The sequence below is a fragment of the Falco peregrinus genome, chromosome 3 (genome assembly GCF_023634155.1).
Source record: "Falco peregrinus isolate bFalPer1 chromosome 3, bFalPer1.pri, whole genome shotgun sequence".
Taxonomy (NCBI): domain Eukaryota; kingdom Metazoa; phylum Chordata; class Aves; order Falconiformes; family Falconidae; genus Falco; species Falco peregrinus.
The window spans coordinates 105,968,480-105,983,794 of NC_073723.1; the positions used below are offsets into that span (position 1 = coordinate 105,968,480).

General features: G+C 48.8%; 1 protein-coding gene across 1 annotated transcript; it reads left to right on the forward strand.

The window, feature by feature from the left end:
• Nucleotides 1-4,487: 4,487 nt before the first annotated feature.
• ERRFI1 (ERBB receptor feedback inhibitor 1) lies at nucleotides 4,488-14,597 on the forward strand. The gene is made up of 4 exons (XM_055800052.1): nucleotides 4,488-4,645; nucleotides 11,053-11,248; nucleotides 11,367-11,443; nucleotides 12,022-14,597. The coding sequence occupies exons 2-4, from the start codon at nucleotides 11,127-11,129 to the stop codon at nucleotides 13,218-13,220; spliced, it is 1,398 nt and encodes a 465-aa protein (XP_055656027.1). The 5' UTR covers nucleotides 4,488-4,645; nucleotides 11,053-11,126; the 3' UTR covers nucleotides 13,221-14,597.
• The last annotated feature ends 718 nt before the right edge of the window (nucleotides 14,598-15,315 follow it).

Below are 15,315 nucleotides of genomic sequence, written 5' to 3' on the forward strand. Positions count from 1 at the left end.
TCTGCGCTGCTCTCTCTGGGTACACCTTATGCTCAAATTCATTGTCTCTGCCCCTTCCTTGCAGCCTGTCCACCTCCCTCTGTCCCACAGCAAGCACAGCGTGCCACACAACACCCCCATATGGGAAGAACAGGAGTACTATAGAGTTTAACTCCTTGTGACTTGAGCAATGCGATTTCTCCACTCACGTACCAGCACCGGAGCTCACCAGGACTGCACCAGTCTCTGGCCTGCTACCAGTTCAGTGAGACTACAGCAATAATGATGTGTCCCCTATGTATTGTTTTTACCTGGAATTAACAGATGCTCAAGCTGATTTCCCTCACTTCAGGGCGACAGACATTCAAAACTTAGGTAACTAAGAATGTTACTACCCGTGTACTTTGTTTACATTGCCATAATGCAGACATCACCAGAGCCAGTGCCATGCAGGCTCCTTCAGCTCAGTATTCATGTAGGTCCATTCTGTCCGACTACCACAAAACAGAACAGAAGGACCTGAACAAGACCTGCGAAAGAAAAGTACGTAAGGATCACACACAGTTTAACTTCTACAGTGCACATCTTGATCCTTCCTGAGGTAAAGGCCGTGATTTTTAAGAAAGAGCTAAGAGGGACGTGACAATTCACTTGTTTTGGAAATCAGCATCCAAGCCAAGGCCAGTGTGTTGGATTTTAATCTATTGAACAATGATAGAATATGGGACTTCTCATGATGGAAAGATTTATTCACAGATCATCTTCTGCACTGCTTTTTGCTAGGCTTGCTTTTCCCAAGCAATCCCTTTCTAAAGGGTTCATAAAGGCTACAACTGAAATGACAAAAGCGACAGACTGTCTCACATCTGCAGAAGCACCTCTGGAGGTGCTGTAGGAGCGTATCTACACCATCCTCGTTCCCATAACCAGCCAAGCAAAAACTAGCACCGCAGCACCCAACTTACACTTTGTTTACTTCAGAAAAGCTTTTCCTCTCTGATGACTTACCACAATTACCTTTTCTAGTCATTAATAAGGCAGACAAGAAGAGTGTCTAAGCTACCCATTCCCTTTCAGGTAACCAGACCGGAGGCACGCTTCCCAGAAAACCTGGGAAAAAAAGCCCAAGCTTCCTGCTCAAGAGCAGCTGTCACAGATAAGGAGAATTAAGCAATAATACAGCAGCAGCTACCGTAAAACAAAGTTATTCTTTACAGTAGTTGGCTCACCAAAAAAATCATGACTATCTACAGAATGACAGTACAAGAGCTGTATCTATCATTCTGTACTAAAAATACCTATTACTTCCCATGTTAACCTTTCACTGTGAAATTTTACTTCCATCGTTTCCTAGCTTCCTAAAGAGATTTTGCCTTCCGCTTCTCTGGCTGCTGCCGTTCTCTTCTGAAAACAAACAGAAATAGCAACCAAAGATCTTAAGTGTTGAATATGGGAAATATCAAAGGAGCTGAGACCCCTGGAAGGCATACGCTGCAAAGCAAGCTAGAAATAGGACAACTCTGATCAAAGAGCATCCAGTATCACAGGGGTTCCCTCTGCAAAGGGAATCCTTGCATGAAAGGCAGTATCACAAATGAAAGTCTGCGATACTCTCTTTTTTCAGAGAATTCGGACATTTCATTTATTACATACAGACAAGTCTACTATCCATCTCCAAAAGAGGGTACGAGAGGTTTAAAGCATCTTGTAATACTACCTGAGCTGTTTGGGGGGGGGTTTGGTTTGGGTTTTTTTTTTTAGCAGACTTGTTATTAACTCGTATTAACCAACCAGGATGTCCAAGATTACTTAGGAGTTAGTCTTCAGGGCAATTAGCAAATTGCAAAGAGTGGTTTACACATGCCTACAGAACCATGAGGTTGTTTAAGAGTCCTGAAATAACTTCATATTGTAAAGAAGGGAGAGAGAGAGGGGAATGTAACTGTCAGTGTACGGAAGTCGATTTCCTCTGTGCACAAGCCAGCCCAGGAACTCTGACAGGCGACACCATTACTAAATGTTTTTATTCAGTAAAACAATCAGAAATTGAAGGCAGTGGGGGTTTAGTGATAAAAGGCCACAGGTAAAGTCATTTCACAGTACGAGACAGAAATTCCACACCATTAGACGCACGTGCACTAACTCCTAAGTTACCCAACAGAGCAAACCCAGGCCAGCTGGTGGGCGCCAGGGGCTGTAGGGTCCCATCCACAGGGAAAGCCAGAACGCCTTCTCCAGGGCCAAGGGTTCTCAGGGACAAGCCAGTTAAAAAGCCAAACATCTGTTATTCCTCATGTTCCACCACTGAGGCACTGCAGGAGTTTGTCCCACTGAAGTCCTGCCAATGCTCTGAAATGCTTTTTTCACAAAAGGTTGTCCTTTGTATCCATTCATAATAGCATTTAGGGCCATTTGCACCACCAGTGAGTATGTACCTCAACACACCAAAATTTAAATTAAAATAGTAATTAAAAAAAGATGATGACTTTCTCCTCAATACGTATATGCCACCAGGACAATTTAAACTTAAAATAACTCATGCTGCACATGCAGTTCATCCACAGAAAAAATAGTCACAGCCTTCAAGCCCCGAGCAAGTGAAGCAGGGCACGGTGTGGAAGCAGCCTCTGAGCAGGGACAGCTCAGCGCGAGGACCCCCATGAGCTGCTGCCCCCTCTAAGCGGGCGCCCAGGACACGACAGTGCAGTCCCACTGCGAACACTGCGCGCCCCAATTCGTCACAAACACAAACCCTCCCTTGTCGGCCCTTTCTTCTTTCTTTGGACAGCTTCCACACACACACACCCCAGTTATCTTCTTTTCGGTTTTCTCTCATCTACATAATGCATCCAGCCAACTTTTGAGGACCTCTTCATCATTTCTCACATCCAAGGGAAAAAAAAACCACCCCCAAAATCCCTTCTGGTTTACATTCCTGCCCTTGCCTCTCACACTGCCTTCATCTGTACAACCACACTGCAGCTCCCACCACACAACTGCACAGCACGAGCTCGCTGACCCTGAGAACAGTTTCTCAGGGGTGCAAGGGGGTGGTGGGGGCCCTTCAGCAGGGGTCGATGGAGACCCCGAGAGAGGCAGCAGAAGTCACCTGCAGACACACACCCACAGCACCACGAGCCCTCTGCCCTCCTGGTGTGATCGGTAACAGCTCCTGCCTGGAGCACAGAGTCAATCCCACCATGAACACATCCCAGTGCTGGGGGGTTTCCAAGCCCCACACTGACATTTTTTTTTGTCCAACAGAAATGACAGCACTGTTGATACCGGGGGAATGTCACCAGTGCCCTTAACTGTAAACACTGCAACTAACACATCCACCGCACTGCCGAGCTGCACAATGCTGTGTCATGTAGTTTATCACGGAACCGCGATGAATATCCTAATAGTTTCTCAGAAATGTCATTAATATGTATAGATGGGCCATGTAAAGATAAGCAGTGAACGAAGTCGGGATGTGCATTGGGCAGAACTTATCTCCCCCCTCCCCCCCCAGTGCATCCAGCACCAAAACCAGCATCCCTGCTTCCCAGCGCTCCAAGCCGGGCACGCGGGCATTTTGGCTCCAGTTTTTTGGTATCAGTGTCCAGCAAAACCCACCGCAAGCAGGAATCTATCACCCGGTCCCCACTCAGCAGGATCCCCCCGGAGCCCCACTGCGCGTCACCACCGCGGACGCCAGTGCCAGACCCGCACCAAAGCGCCACCGGGCAGCCCACCCGCGCAGTGTGCTGGCCGCCCCGGCAGGCGCATTGCCGCACCGAGCCGCGGGCAGCGCTGGCCCGGTTCCTCCTGGCGACACCGGGGGACACGGCCCGGCAAAGCAGGGGGAGGCGCGGGGGCGCCCCCTGCTGGCACCGGGACAGCCCCGCCAGCATCGCGAGCGGAGGCCGAGCTGGGGGGGTGTCCCCAGCCCGGGGCGGGGGGGGGAACGACGCGGGGAGACGAGACCGGGAAAGTGGCCCCCCCAGCCCGGGGGCGGGGACGAGGAGGAAGGCAGGAGGGGACGGGGACTCCCCAGCCCAAGGAGGAGGGGGATGAGGCTCCCCAGCTCTCCCCGCAGAGCGGGGGAAGGGGGCGGGTGGGCGCCAAGCGGAGTGACGGCCACGGGCAGCCCGGGCAAGGGGCTCTCCCCGGGACAGAGCAGCACCGTTCCGCACCGGCCAGGGAAGGACCCGAGCGCCGACGAACCGGGCTCACGCCCGCTGCGGCGCCGTCCCCAGCCGTCCCTCCCCCGAGCCGGGCCCAGTCACGGGCGGCGGCCACGGCCCCGCTCGCCCCCACCCCACAGGCCCGCCCCGCGGGGACGGGGGGCGCGCCGAGGCGGCGCTGCCCGGGGGCCGTTCCCGCGGGCGGGCCCGTAGGATCGGGCAGTGCCACCGGCGCCCACGCTCCCACCGGGGCCGCGCTCCAGCCCCACCCCCGGAAGCGGGGCGGCACCCTCACCGGCGGCGCGCGGCCATCGCCCCTTTAAGGTTTTTCCCGACGGCGCCCGACGTGCGGCGGGAGCGGCCCCGGCCCCGCCCCCCGGGATAAGAGCGGCGGCCCGCGCGCGGCGCGGCAGTGACCGGGTGCTGTCGCGACTCGGCGCATGCGTGTCGCGCCGACGGCCGAGCGGGGACATGCGGAGCTGCGCGACGCTGTCGGGGTAAGTGCGGACCCCGCCGCCCCCATCGCTGCTGTGGTGCCGGTCTCACGCCCCCCCGCTGGGCCGGGGCCACACCGGAGCCACTCGGTGGGTCTCGGCTGGGGCCACCCCCTGCTGGGGAGCGGAGCGCGGGGGCCGGAGCGGGCAGTCCCGGCGGGCCGGGGGCCTGGCACGGAGGCGCCGTCCCGGCGCGGCCCACGCCGGGGGTGGTGTGGGGGGCAGCGGGAGCGCGCTCGGTGCGCGGAGCCGAGGCGCCCACCGGTGAGGGGGCGGGAGCTGCGTCGCGGGGAGCCGGGCCCGCAGCCCCGGGGACGCGCCGCTCGCCCCCCCGGCTCCCGCTGGGCACCGCGGCTGTCCCGGCCGCTACCGCACAGCCCCGGCCCCGGGCGCGCTCGGCCGCCGCTTCCCCGCGCTGCCGGGGGCGGCTCCGCGCCGGGAGGTACCGGGGCGCATCCCGGGGCCGCCCCGCGCCCCCCGCCCGGCGAGGACTCCGCGCAGCCCGGCTGGAGCAATAAGCGACGAAACTTAGTGCGCTTGCTGTAGAACTAACCGTGCTTAATTGTATATTGATGAGCCGGGGGGGAAGGCGGCGGGGGCAGGGTCCCGCTGGCCAGCTGGGGGCTGCTGGAACCAGTGCCGCACTGGTGGGCGCTGCCCCGGCACGACCGAGCCGCCCCTCTTACCGGGCAGAACTTGTGACGAGGGAAGGCAGCCTGCTGGGACCCCCTGCTTCCTTAGGCGTTCCTTCCCAGGGATTTACCTCCACGGGGCGGTTTTTTAATTTATTTCACAAGGGAAACCTCTCCCGAGGGGACGGATCCCCGCAGCGGAGCCCTGCGTCCGCCATCCTCCGCCACCCAGGGACCCGTTCGGGGAACGCTCCCCCTGCTCCGGGGTGCAAAGCAGAAGTAGAACTTATCGCAGCGTGTCTAAGGCTCGGGGCATGACTCTGAGTCAGCTACAGAGGCGGGTTTGCTTCCTGCGTGTAAGCTGGCCGTATTCACGTTAAAATTTGCAGGAGGGTGAAGTACCATACCTTAAGCATGTATCTGAAATCTGACAAGCAGAGGCAGGGCAATTGTCTTGCTGTTTAATTATTAGTTTTCTACTGGCAGTTTACTGGTTCCTCCCAGTTGCTGTGTAGAGCCCTGAAATGGTAGCCCAGATGTGAGCTGAACTGAAACTCCTTGATGAACTGCAGTTCTTCGAATATACTCCGAAATAGCTGACTGTTACAATCTGAAATTGTTCGTCTGCTGTTCAGTTGATTTGTCTCTTTTGAGTTTATGTCCATCGGCCATCTGGGGTACACCCATAAAATTAATTTTATTTGCATCCTCTTATGATTTGAGCAGCATTTTTATCCGGCTTTACTAAGTGATTGTAGCCTTAAACTTCCTCCCGCAGAGTGGTCTGCTTCTGGTTGGCAGAACGTGTAGAAGAAAAGTCTTTCGGAGCTCAGAGTATGCCTTATTTATAAAACGACTGTAAAGAATGTAATTCCTATAAATGGGGGGGAAAAGTACCTTCTGAGGCCTGTATCTGAGTGTGACTTGGTGTGTGATTCCGAGGAATACTGAACAGCACTTAGGAGGTTTGGTGCACAGTTAATAAGATCTAATTGTTAAATGAATAGATTTAAACTAACCTTCTTGTGAGGCTGTTTCTGCTAGGTGTGGGTCGCTGAGCACTCAGCTAGCTGCAAAGGCAAAAAGCACTCAAGGGATGATACGACCACCAGAGATCCAGGATTTTGTTGTTGTTGTTAAGTATATGGAGTTCTGAAAAGTGTACTAACAGCTCTTGGGCTTTGTAACGCCCGTTTAGAAGTCCGAAACACTGAAATGTTAAAAGGGGTGGCTCTATCTCAGGTACTTATTTTAAATAGAAAGTCAAAGGAAAAAAAGGAAATTACATCACGTTGTCAAATAAGGAACAGCTAGCTGGAGCAGATGACTTGTAGTGCAAAAATGTGCCCCTCCTCCTGTGAATTGCTTCTGAGATTTGTTAAAGATATGTGGTGGTAAGGTGAGCAAAAATAGGTTGTGGATTTAAGGTAGCCACATTTCTTCCCCTCCTGAAAGCGTTAAGTAGGTCTTAATCCCCGCCGCCTTCTTACAAGAGGTATATAAGCTGCTTGTCAAGAGTATTGCTTTTATAAAAATCTGTCCAAGATGTGTGCAGGCATTCAGAAATCTGTATTCCATGCCCGTGAAGTGAAACATTCTAGAGCATGCTTTGGGCTGCTGTGCATACTCCAGAAAGGTTTTCTTTTATTATGAACCTGACTTGCCTCAAATATTTGGTTGCATCGGGGCTGGGAGAGCAGGGAACCAGAGTAACAAGGTTCTCTGTGTGATCAGGCGTAAGTGTTGAGCTAAAATACACACAGATGCTTCTCAGTTTCTGAATGGAGGATTACTGCTGCTGTAACATGAGTATTTATTTAGCAATATGTATCTGTATGAAAACCGTATTTTGGATGTTTTCTCGTAACTCAACTTCGTGTCACAAATTGTCTGAACTATTTATACATTCCTCCCTCTGTAGATACCCTGCTGTTTATGGATATGTTTGACTATTTTCAGCTTACACATATCCAGCCTATTATTCATCACTCATCGGCAAGTCTGAAGGTATATTTGGCCTTGTAAAAAAACAAAACCAAAACAAAACAAAAAAAACCACACCAAAACCAAAACCCAAAACAAAAAACCCAACCAACAATCATTTCCAATATTTAGAATAATTCTTATTTGTGAGGGTGAGCAGGCATGAATGATTAAAAAGGTGTCGCCTTTGCACACTTGCCTGGCCTTACAGCGGACGGTGTTGATGGCTTCCTAATATACCGACAGACCTTTGAATTGCCTTGGCTTGTATCTGCCCTGTAGTAATTACTGCTATAGTTTTAGTTAAACTAACTCAGTTCCTTATGAATAACACTGAAACATCTTCAGAAGTGCTCAAAGCACGTCGATCTCTGAGTGCTGTAATTTGTGCGTAACTAGGGCAGAGAAGCTGAGGCACCACAAACCCATTCTGTGCAAATGAGCAGCAGATAAGTGTGAGATCCCGAATGCTGTGTTTCTGCGCAGTGTCCATTTTCTTTAGCAAACATGGTTTGATTTTATTTATGGTTAAGTTTAGATCCTTAAGTCTTTAAGGAGGCAGGATCGGCTAGCAGTTACAGTGGAAACTGTTGGTGTTTATTCATGACTGACTTCTGTAAATCTTTTTTTTTTTTTTTTTTTTTTAAAGCCCATTACTAGAAAATAGCAGCTTCGTGAAATACGTACAGCTCGGCTTTAGTAAGGGCACACTGAAACGCAGCGTTTCTACTCCTGTACTCCCAAATTGCATGTCCTCATAGCTCCCTCTGAAGATACTGTTTCTTCAAACAAGCTTATGCATGTTTTAAAATATAAGCACCGACTCTCCAGGCTCTGCTGAAAAAGTAACTAGGCTATTTAGTGAGAGAGCACATGCCTCACCGCTCTCCATACTCCTGGCTTGAGGAATGGAGGACAGTTTCATAACTCCATCCATTCACAACTCCCTGCTGAAACATTGAGGAGGCAAGTCACCTTCTGTGAATTCACAAAGCAGTTATTGTTGCAAGCCAGCGAGTTTTATGGCTGCAGAATTTGTCTGTGCTTTATTTTTGAAAAATAAAGAGTTGATTGAAACAAGTGAAAATTACCTTTTCCTAGAGTATGTAAATATTTGTCTGTTTCAGAAGTTGAGCTTAGCATTCCAGAGGGATTTCAGAGAGGCAATTGTGCAACTGTCGGTCTTGAGAGCCGAGATTTAGACAGCATTCAGAGAGCTGACACAGTAATTATTAGCAGTGGTTTTGGCGTGGGCTCTGATGGAGGTTGGGCTTCGTAACAAGCCCTGCGAGGGCTGTGTGTTATCATAGTGAGTGCATTACATGTGCTCTCAAACTACAGTGCTGCCACCCCCCCCCCCGGCTTATTTTTTATATCATAATCAATGTCTCGCTGATGGTCTTGTCGGATCTTGTATGCGCGCTGAGGTGGAATACTATCGTGTGCTGACTAATCAGTGTTCTGTATCAGTGATTTGTTCAACTTGAGACTTGCATTTGACTTCAGAAAATACTGAAAGCGCAAACTCCTTTGCAGGCATTAACCTTAAGTACGTGCATTTGTTCTCCTTCATTCCTTTTGCAGTTTCATTGCTAGTAGGGCAGGGTCTGTGAGGCACGAGAAAATCACTGCTGGGTGCAGCGTGAGCCGATGGGACAGATGTTTTATTTGCGAATTGCGTTAACATGATAGGAAGGTAATTTTAGAATTGGTGCTATACTCGTCCTGCGCTGCTTGCATCCTTCTGACAGATGGATTTCTCGTCTCCTGCTCCCTCACAGGCAGTGGCTCCGCTCGCGCTTACAGGGCTGGAAGGAGGAGCTGCTGGTACAGGGCTACTAGAGATTTGGAGCTCGTTTGCTAATCAGAACTATGTTATTGCTTCCTGGGGCTCTATGTTTATATTTAATTTTACTGTGAAAATCTGCAGTTCCCATTACTGGGAAGGATCCAGCTTGACTGTGTAATGCAACAGTGTCCAGGGTTAAGCTAGCTTTTAAGGAGATTGAGAAGGAAGAACATGGTCTTTACTAAAATGAGGTGGGCTGAAGTAAGTAGGACTAAGGGTGATGCTCTGCTGCAGTAGAGAACATGGTTTGGCCCTTGTTCACATCTGTTAAGCTAATAGCCTCCTGTCTTAGTGTTCTTAAATGCCTGGCTCAAATATACTGCATATCTGGTAGTGAAGAAAAAAAAATAATAATCCCACTCCTGTTAACACAAGGGTGATGGCTGGTAGACATGATCAAGAAAACCATCATGCATAAAGCAAATGTGATGAGGTCTTGCACATCATAAACACACAAACAGACGAAGCTACGTCACATACACCATGTGCTCAGATGGTCAGTACTGGGCCCAGGTCAAACCTGGAAAATCACAGCAGATGGTCCTTCTGAGAGAATTGTTTATAAAAGGCAAAGAGTGGTGTTAGATTGCAAATGAATCCTGGGGCACCGCTGCAGAGTCCTGCCTAGGAGAGTGCCCATCCCTCCTGCTGCAAATAGGTAGAACAGATCTCTCCTTTTAAAGGCGAAGTAGGATTACACATCCGCGCAGAATGCCTGGTTCTGGACAGGTTTTCCGTAAGCGTGAGCTGGTCCTTGCTCCTGTACCCGTTTCCCTGCAGTACCCTGCTGTGAAGGGCTTTTCTTGGCACATACCCTGCACCGATGTAGACAGCCCTCACTTGTCGCTTGCATTTTCTTTCAGGTGCAGGTTTTTTCTTTCAGGGGAAGGAAGCTCATGTTAAGAAACTGGACGTACTCTTTGATTCTCAGGAGAAACAAATCAAAATGTTGGGGGGGGGGGGGGGGTGTTAGATTATTATTATTTTTTTAAAACAGCTACCATAATGTACTTGGTGAATTTAGGGTGTTTGTGTAGATGAAGCACAGACCCAGAGAACACCTTTGCTTACAGTCTTGAGGTTAATTTCTCCTGCTTTCGGGACATTGACTACTTTTACACTGTGTTGTGTCCCCCCTGGTCCATTCTGAATTTCCTAAAAAAAAAAAAAAAAAAGCCCCGTGAGTCGCCTTGTTCCTTTGACTATGATGATTTATTCAATATAAAGCAGTTGCCAAGACATTTTTTCTGTTGTAAATGGGCCAGATAAAGCATTCTTCGCACTCAAAATAAATCTTGAGTACAGCAAGACAGTTTAAGCTGAGATTATTTCAAATCACTAGATTTTCAGTTTGTTGGAAATAGCTGGGAGACTTGATGCTGATTTAAAGTATCTTAATGCTCAAGTTTGATAATAATAGCGACTGCTTTATATAAAGGAAATGTTGGAATTCTGATTTAAGTAGTCAGTAATTCTGTTTATTGGAGCAAGGGCCATTTGTTAGGCTATTGATGGTAATACTTAAAAACAGCCTAGGCTACACTGGGAGCCACAGACTGGTTAGCAAGAAGATACAGCTAAAGATAGATGTCTACTAGAAAATTGAAGAGATTGTTCTGGAAAGCTTATTTTGCCTGAATAACTAGCAGTTTATGGACGAGCACTGAAGTTGGCGATGCACAGTTGCCATATATTGATGGCTTTACTGAACATATTTTTTCTTTTTTTCTGTACAGTGTAATTCAGTGGAAGAACTCGCCCATTTTGCACGGCAGTTTTGCACTCAGACACAAAAACCTGGTAAAGTTTCCTTGTGGGCAAGTAATAGGACAGAGAGAGGGCCTTTCTGCAGAGCCATTGAATTCCTTGAAATACCAACGTTTCAGCTGTGAGATGGACTCGTCAGGTTTGCGTTGCTGATATTTATGTGCTTCTTTCTTTTGAAGGGAATGAAAACCGCAGGAGGGCTGTCGGGGACTGACTCTCTGGGGCTGTGAGGTGCCGCCGGCGGCAGCGCACAATGTCAACGGCAGGAGTGGCTGCTCAGGAGATGGGAGTCCCGTTAAAAGCCGGATTTCTTCACACTGGTCAAGGCATGGGGAGTCTGAAAACCTGCTGGGGCAGCCACAGCGGCTTTGAGAAGTGAGTGAGGCTAAAATTTGATCTCTCCTTGAAGACGCGATACGAGATGAGCATGAATACCTGTACCTGTACCCGCCCGACGGTCTATTTACAGCAAAGGCTTTTTTCCCCCCCCCAGTACTTTCTTTACCGTGGACCCTATAGCGATGGCGTATGAGCTGAGCCCACCGGCGGCGGAGCGGTTCCCACCCGTTGGTGAGTCGGGGGCGGCCCGGGGGGGGGCGGGGCGGGGGCGGGGCCGCGCCGCGGTGCTGCCGCAGGGGCGCCCCCTGGCGGCGGAGAGCGCGCAGTGCGCCAAGCGCGGCATCCTCGCGCTTTTCAATGATGCGATCGAGTTCAAACAAACCCCCGCATTCCGCCCCCCCCCCCCCCTCTTTTTCTTGCGCTTAGAGGCCTCTGAGCTGCCATGACACAGCTGAAAGAAAAACCATTTGGTAAAACAGCGCTTGTTCTGCCGCGGGAGCTGCGCAGCTGCAGCTCTGTGCTTTGCATGGGGCTGGGGTCTCTCGGAACTACCTCGTTTCACTGCAGCACTGGCCTAAAACAATTAATTACCCTATTGTAATTTAGCCTATTGTAACAGCCGCTCTGATAACTAAATTCATAAATCCGCAACCAGGAAAGATCTAGAATAGCTACTTTTGGTTTCAGAGTCATTAAGCAGACATTACTCGTTGCGTTAGAAGGAATTAAATAGCTAAATATGCAGCGGCAGAGTCTCATGCTAGAGTGTTACTTAGAAAAGTGTTCCTACGGCTTTCTTGCCTTTTTAGGGCACTCTGCCAGTGACGCTTGCGTGACCGACCACAGCTTTGCTGAAAGCTGCACCCCAGTCCCGTCTCAGAAATCCAGCCCACCTCCTGTAAGCCCCAAAAATGAACAGCTGATTTCAAGATATGAAGACCATCTCATCCCTGGCTTTAGTAAACTGTCGTTAACTATGGGCTGTGTTTCTGAAGAAACACCTCCTCACATGCCAATAAAACATGGGCCAATTCAGTTTCTGTCTCCATCTTCCAATGACCGTAGCTCCAGACCGCTTCCCCCTCTGCCTATTTCTGAAGACCTTATTCCCGATGAGATGGACAAAGAGGTGGAGTTCCTGACTAGCTCAGATACCGACTTCTTATTAGAAGATTATGAACTTCCCTCTTTTAAATCCAGTGCTCCGAGCCGGCGGAGCTTTAGGGGCTGTGGACAGATCAACTACGCATACTTTGATACTCCAACAGGACCAAACCCAGAAGATGCCAACCCTACACAACGCCTAAATGGATACGTATCCAGTATTTATCCTCCTCCGCAGCAGCTGCATCGACGTTTGCGAAGGTCCCATTCTGGGCCAGCTGGATCTCTTAATAAACCAGTAGTAAGACTATCTGGACACTTAAACAGATCTTCACCGAATTCCGATGAAGATAAACCAGAGGTTCCACCAAGGGTTCCCATACCTCCAAGGGCTCTCAAACCGGATTACAGAAGGTGGTCAGCAGAAGTTGCTTCTAGCGCATACAGCGATGAAGACAGGCCTCCAAAAGTGCCCCCAAGAGAACCTTTGTCACGCAGCAATTCCCGTACGCCAAGTCCCAAAAGCCTGCCGTCATACCTCAATGGGGTTATGCCCCCCACCCAGAGTTTTGCACCTGATCCCAAGTACGTCAGCAGCAAAGCTCTGCAAAGACAAAACAGTGAAGGATCTTCCAACAGGGTCCCTTGCATTCTTCCGATCATTGAGAATGGTAAGAAGGCCAGTTCAACACACTACTATCTGCTGCCTGAAAGGCCTCCATATTTGGACAAGTATGAGAAATTCTTCAGAGAAGCAGAAGAAAGTAGTTCTAGCACCGGGGTTCAGTCCTGGTCTGGTGACTGCACAGCCACTTCAGCCCCAGCAAAACTGGACTCAAAGCCTAGAGTGGACATAGCTGGTCATCTGAAACGAAAACACCTGTCTTACGTGGTTTCCCCGTAGCCTCTGGGAGCACGGTCTCAGCTCGGTTGTTCAGGATGGAGCTGAACTTGATCACGTTACAAAGTTCTTCAGGTTCTCAGATAATGAAGTAGGACCAGTTTGTCCTCCGAGAACTGGAAAGTGGCTGGTAAAGTCCTCTTATGCTGCATATCTCTGATATGTTTCTTAAGACTGGTTTTTGTCTTGGTATATATAGCTGAAAACCTGCAAAGATTCCATAGAAACGTATAGAGGGATAGTCGTCACAGTTGGCCAGTTATATGCTACCTAGATGAACGTGTTTGGTAGCCACGTTATAACGAAAAATATAAATAAATCTAGCTTTGCTGAAGAGTCCCTTATAAAGCTGACAACAGAGCAGACCACGCAGTCCAGTTTTTGTGTCAGGCTTTTCCAAAATTTCTTTCATACAGTTAACTCTGCTGAGGACAGAGCCTGTCCCCTTTGACCAGGATACGCCAGCCTGGTGAGAAGGTAACTGCAAGATCCGATGTCTGCTGCAAGACTTGGCAAGCACACTGGAAGTGCATTTTGAAAGATGAATTTGTTTTACAACTGAATTTGACACTAATAGACGTTTGAAGTGAGTTAGGTTTTGTCGCTTCTCTCAGTTGCTAGACACACTTGACTCAGTTTTGCAGTTTTCCCTAGGAGAGACTCAGACCAGCTACTGCGAAGCCTCTGCTGCTGCTCTTTTCCTGCTGGATCTAGAAACGTGTGGAAGTGTCCCAAAAGCGGCAGAGGGTACACGCAGCTGTACGGTTGCTGTTAGGTAGGCAGTAACAGCTACATGCTCACCTAGAGTCTGAAATTCTGACTGTGTTACATACAGAACTACAGCACAAGCTGGTCTTGTGTTTTGGTTTCTGTTCAGTATTTTAGGGGAGGATGAGGAGGGTCTGAGCAAAACCCACGATTCCATTTATGAACAGTGTCAGTCCCATCTCTCGCTGCTTCAGATGCTGCTGCTTGCTGTTTAATTTTTCCTCATCGTGCCTCGGCGATCCGTTAAAGTTCATTGAGGTGCCACATTCGTGCGTTAGCAGTTTCTCATGCTCATTTTGATTACATTTATCCTCTTACAGATAAGCACAAGAGAAAGGGTGCTCATTAACGGAGGTACAGAAGATGAATGTGTTCCTCCTAACAGAAATAAAGAAGCTGTTTACAGTTTAAACTGCTGAATGAGATGTTTGAGCTGTTTTAAAGCTTACTTTTTATTTTAGTACAAACTAAATGAAGGTGAAATACATGCTATAGAAATGCACTGATATTTCTGCATCCTGTACAGTATTGAATAAAAAGAGAATTCACTTTGTATTTTGAATATTGTCATGTCTCGAGTTTAATAAAGTTATAAAATACTTATTTATGATACATTTTGGTTTTTGCTTTATTGAATAGTGCATGCAATTGTATGTGTGACTTCTGCATTTCCTGGAAAGTTCACAGTAAATACTGTTAAATGTGCAACAACTGTTGACGGCAGCTTGCATTTAAAGTTAAGAATTCTGCGAAAGGGTTCAGTACCTCACATTGCACACCATTAATTTTAATTCCTCCTTACTATCTGGTAGCACAGTGTCTCTACTTTTGTTCTGGCAATAAAGCATCCTGTAAGATTAAGTTACTCAGCCTATCATTATTAATAACTTCTCTTATTTTTAGAGTCATCCATAGCACATTAGGCACCGTCACAGAGAAAAGAGAGGGCAGCAGTGTTCCCACCTTCAGTTTCTCACCTGTTAAAAAAGAACTAAATTGTGCATGGAGGGTGACTGAAGAGGGGCTACTTATATTTGGGGCGGGGGGGGGGGGGGAAGCTTGAGTATAATGTGGTAATTTTTTTTTTCTTCTTGAGAAAGAAATTGCCAATGCTAATCTCAGAGTATGTAAGCCATGGATAAGGTTGTAAAGTATGTAAAACTGTAGTATGTGAGCCATAGATAAGGTTACTGAAGATACGAAGCATCACATTGCCTTGCCGTGTCTGCAGGTAAATACTTGCCTTGATCGGGCAGCCTGAAGCCCTCACGTTTGCTGTCATTGGGCTTATTTCCAGGTAAAGCAGGTTGCCATCCTTGGAGTTGTAATG

Bases quoted from the DNA above. Each gene is read 5' to 3' on its own strand.
- ERRFI1 (XM_055800052.1), top strand. From the start codon at position 11,127: ATGTCAACGGCAGGAGTGGCTGCTCAGGAGATGGGAGTCCCGTTAAAA. The intron at 11,249-11,366 runs GTGAGTGAGGCT...TCCCCCCCCCAG, and splicing joins AGCCACAGCGGCTTTGAGAA to TACTTTCTTTACCGTGGACC. The intron at 11,444-12,021 runs GTGAGTCGGGGG...TTGCCTTTTTAG, and splicing joins GGAGCGGTTCCCACCCGTTG to GGCACTCTGCCAGTGACGCT.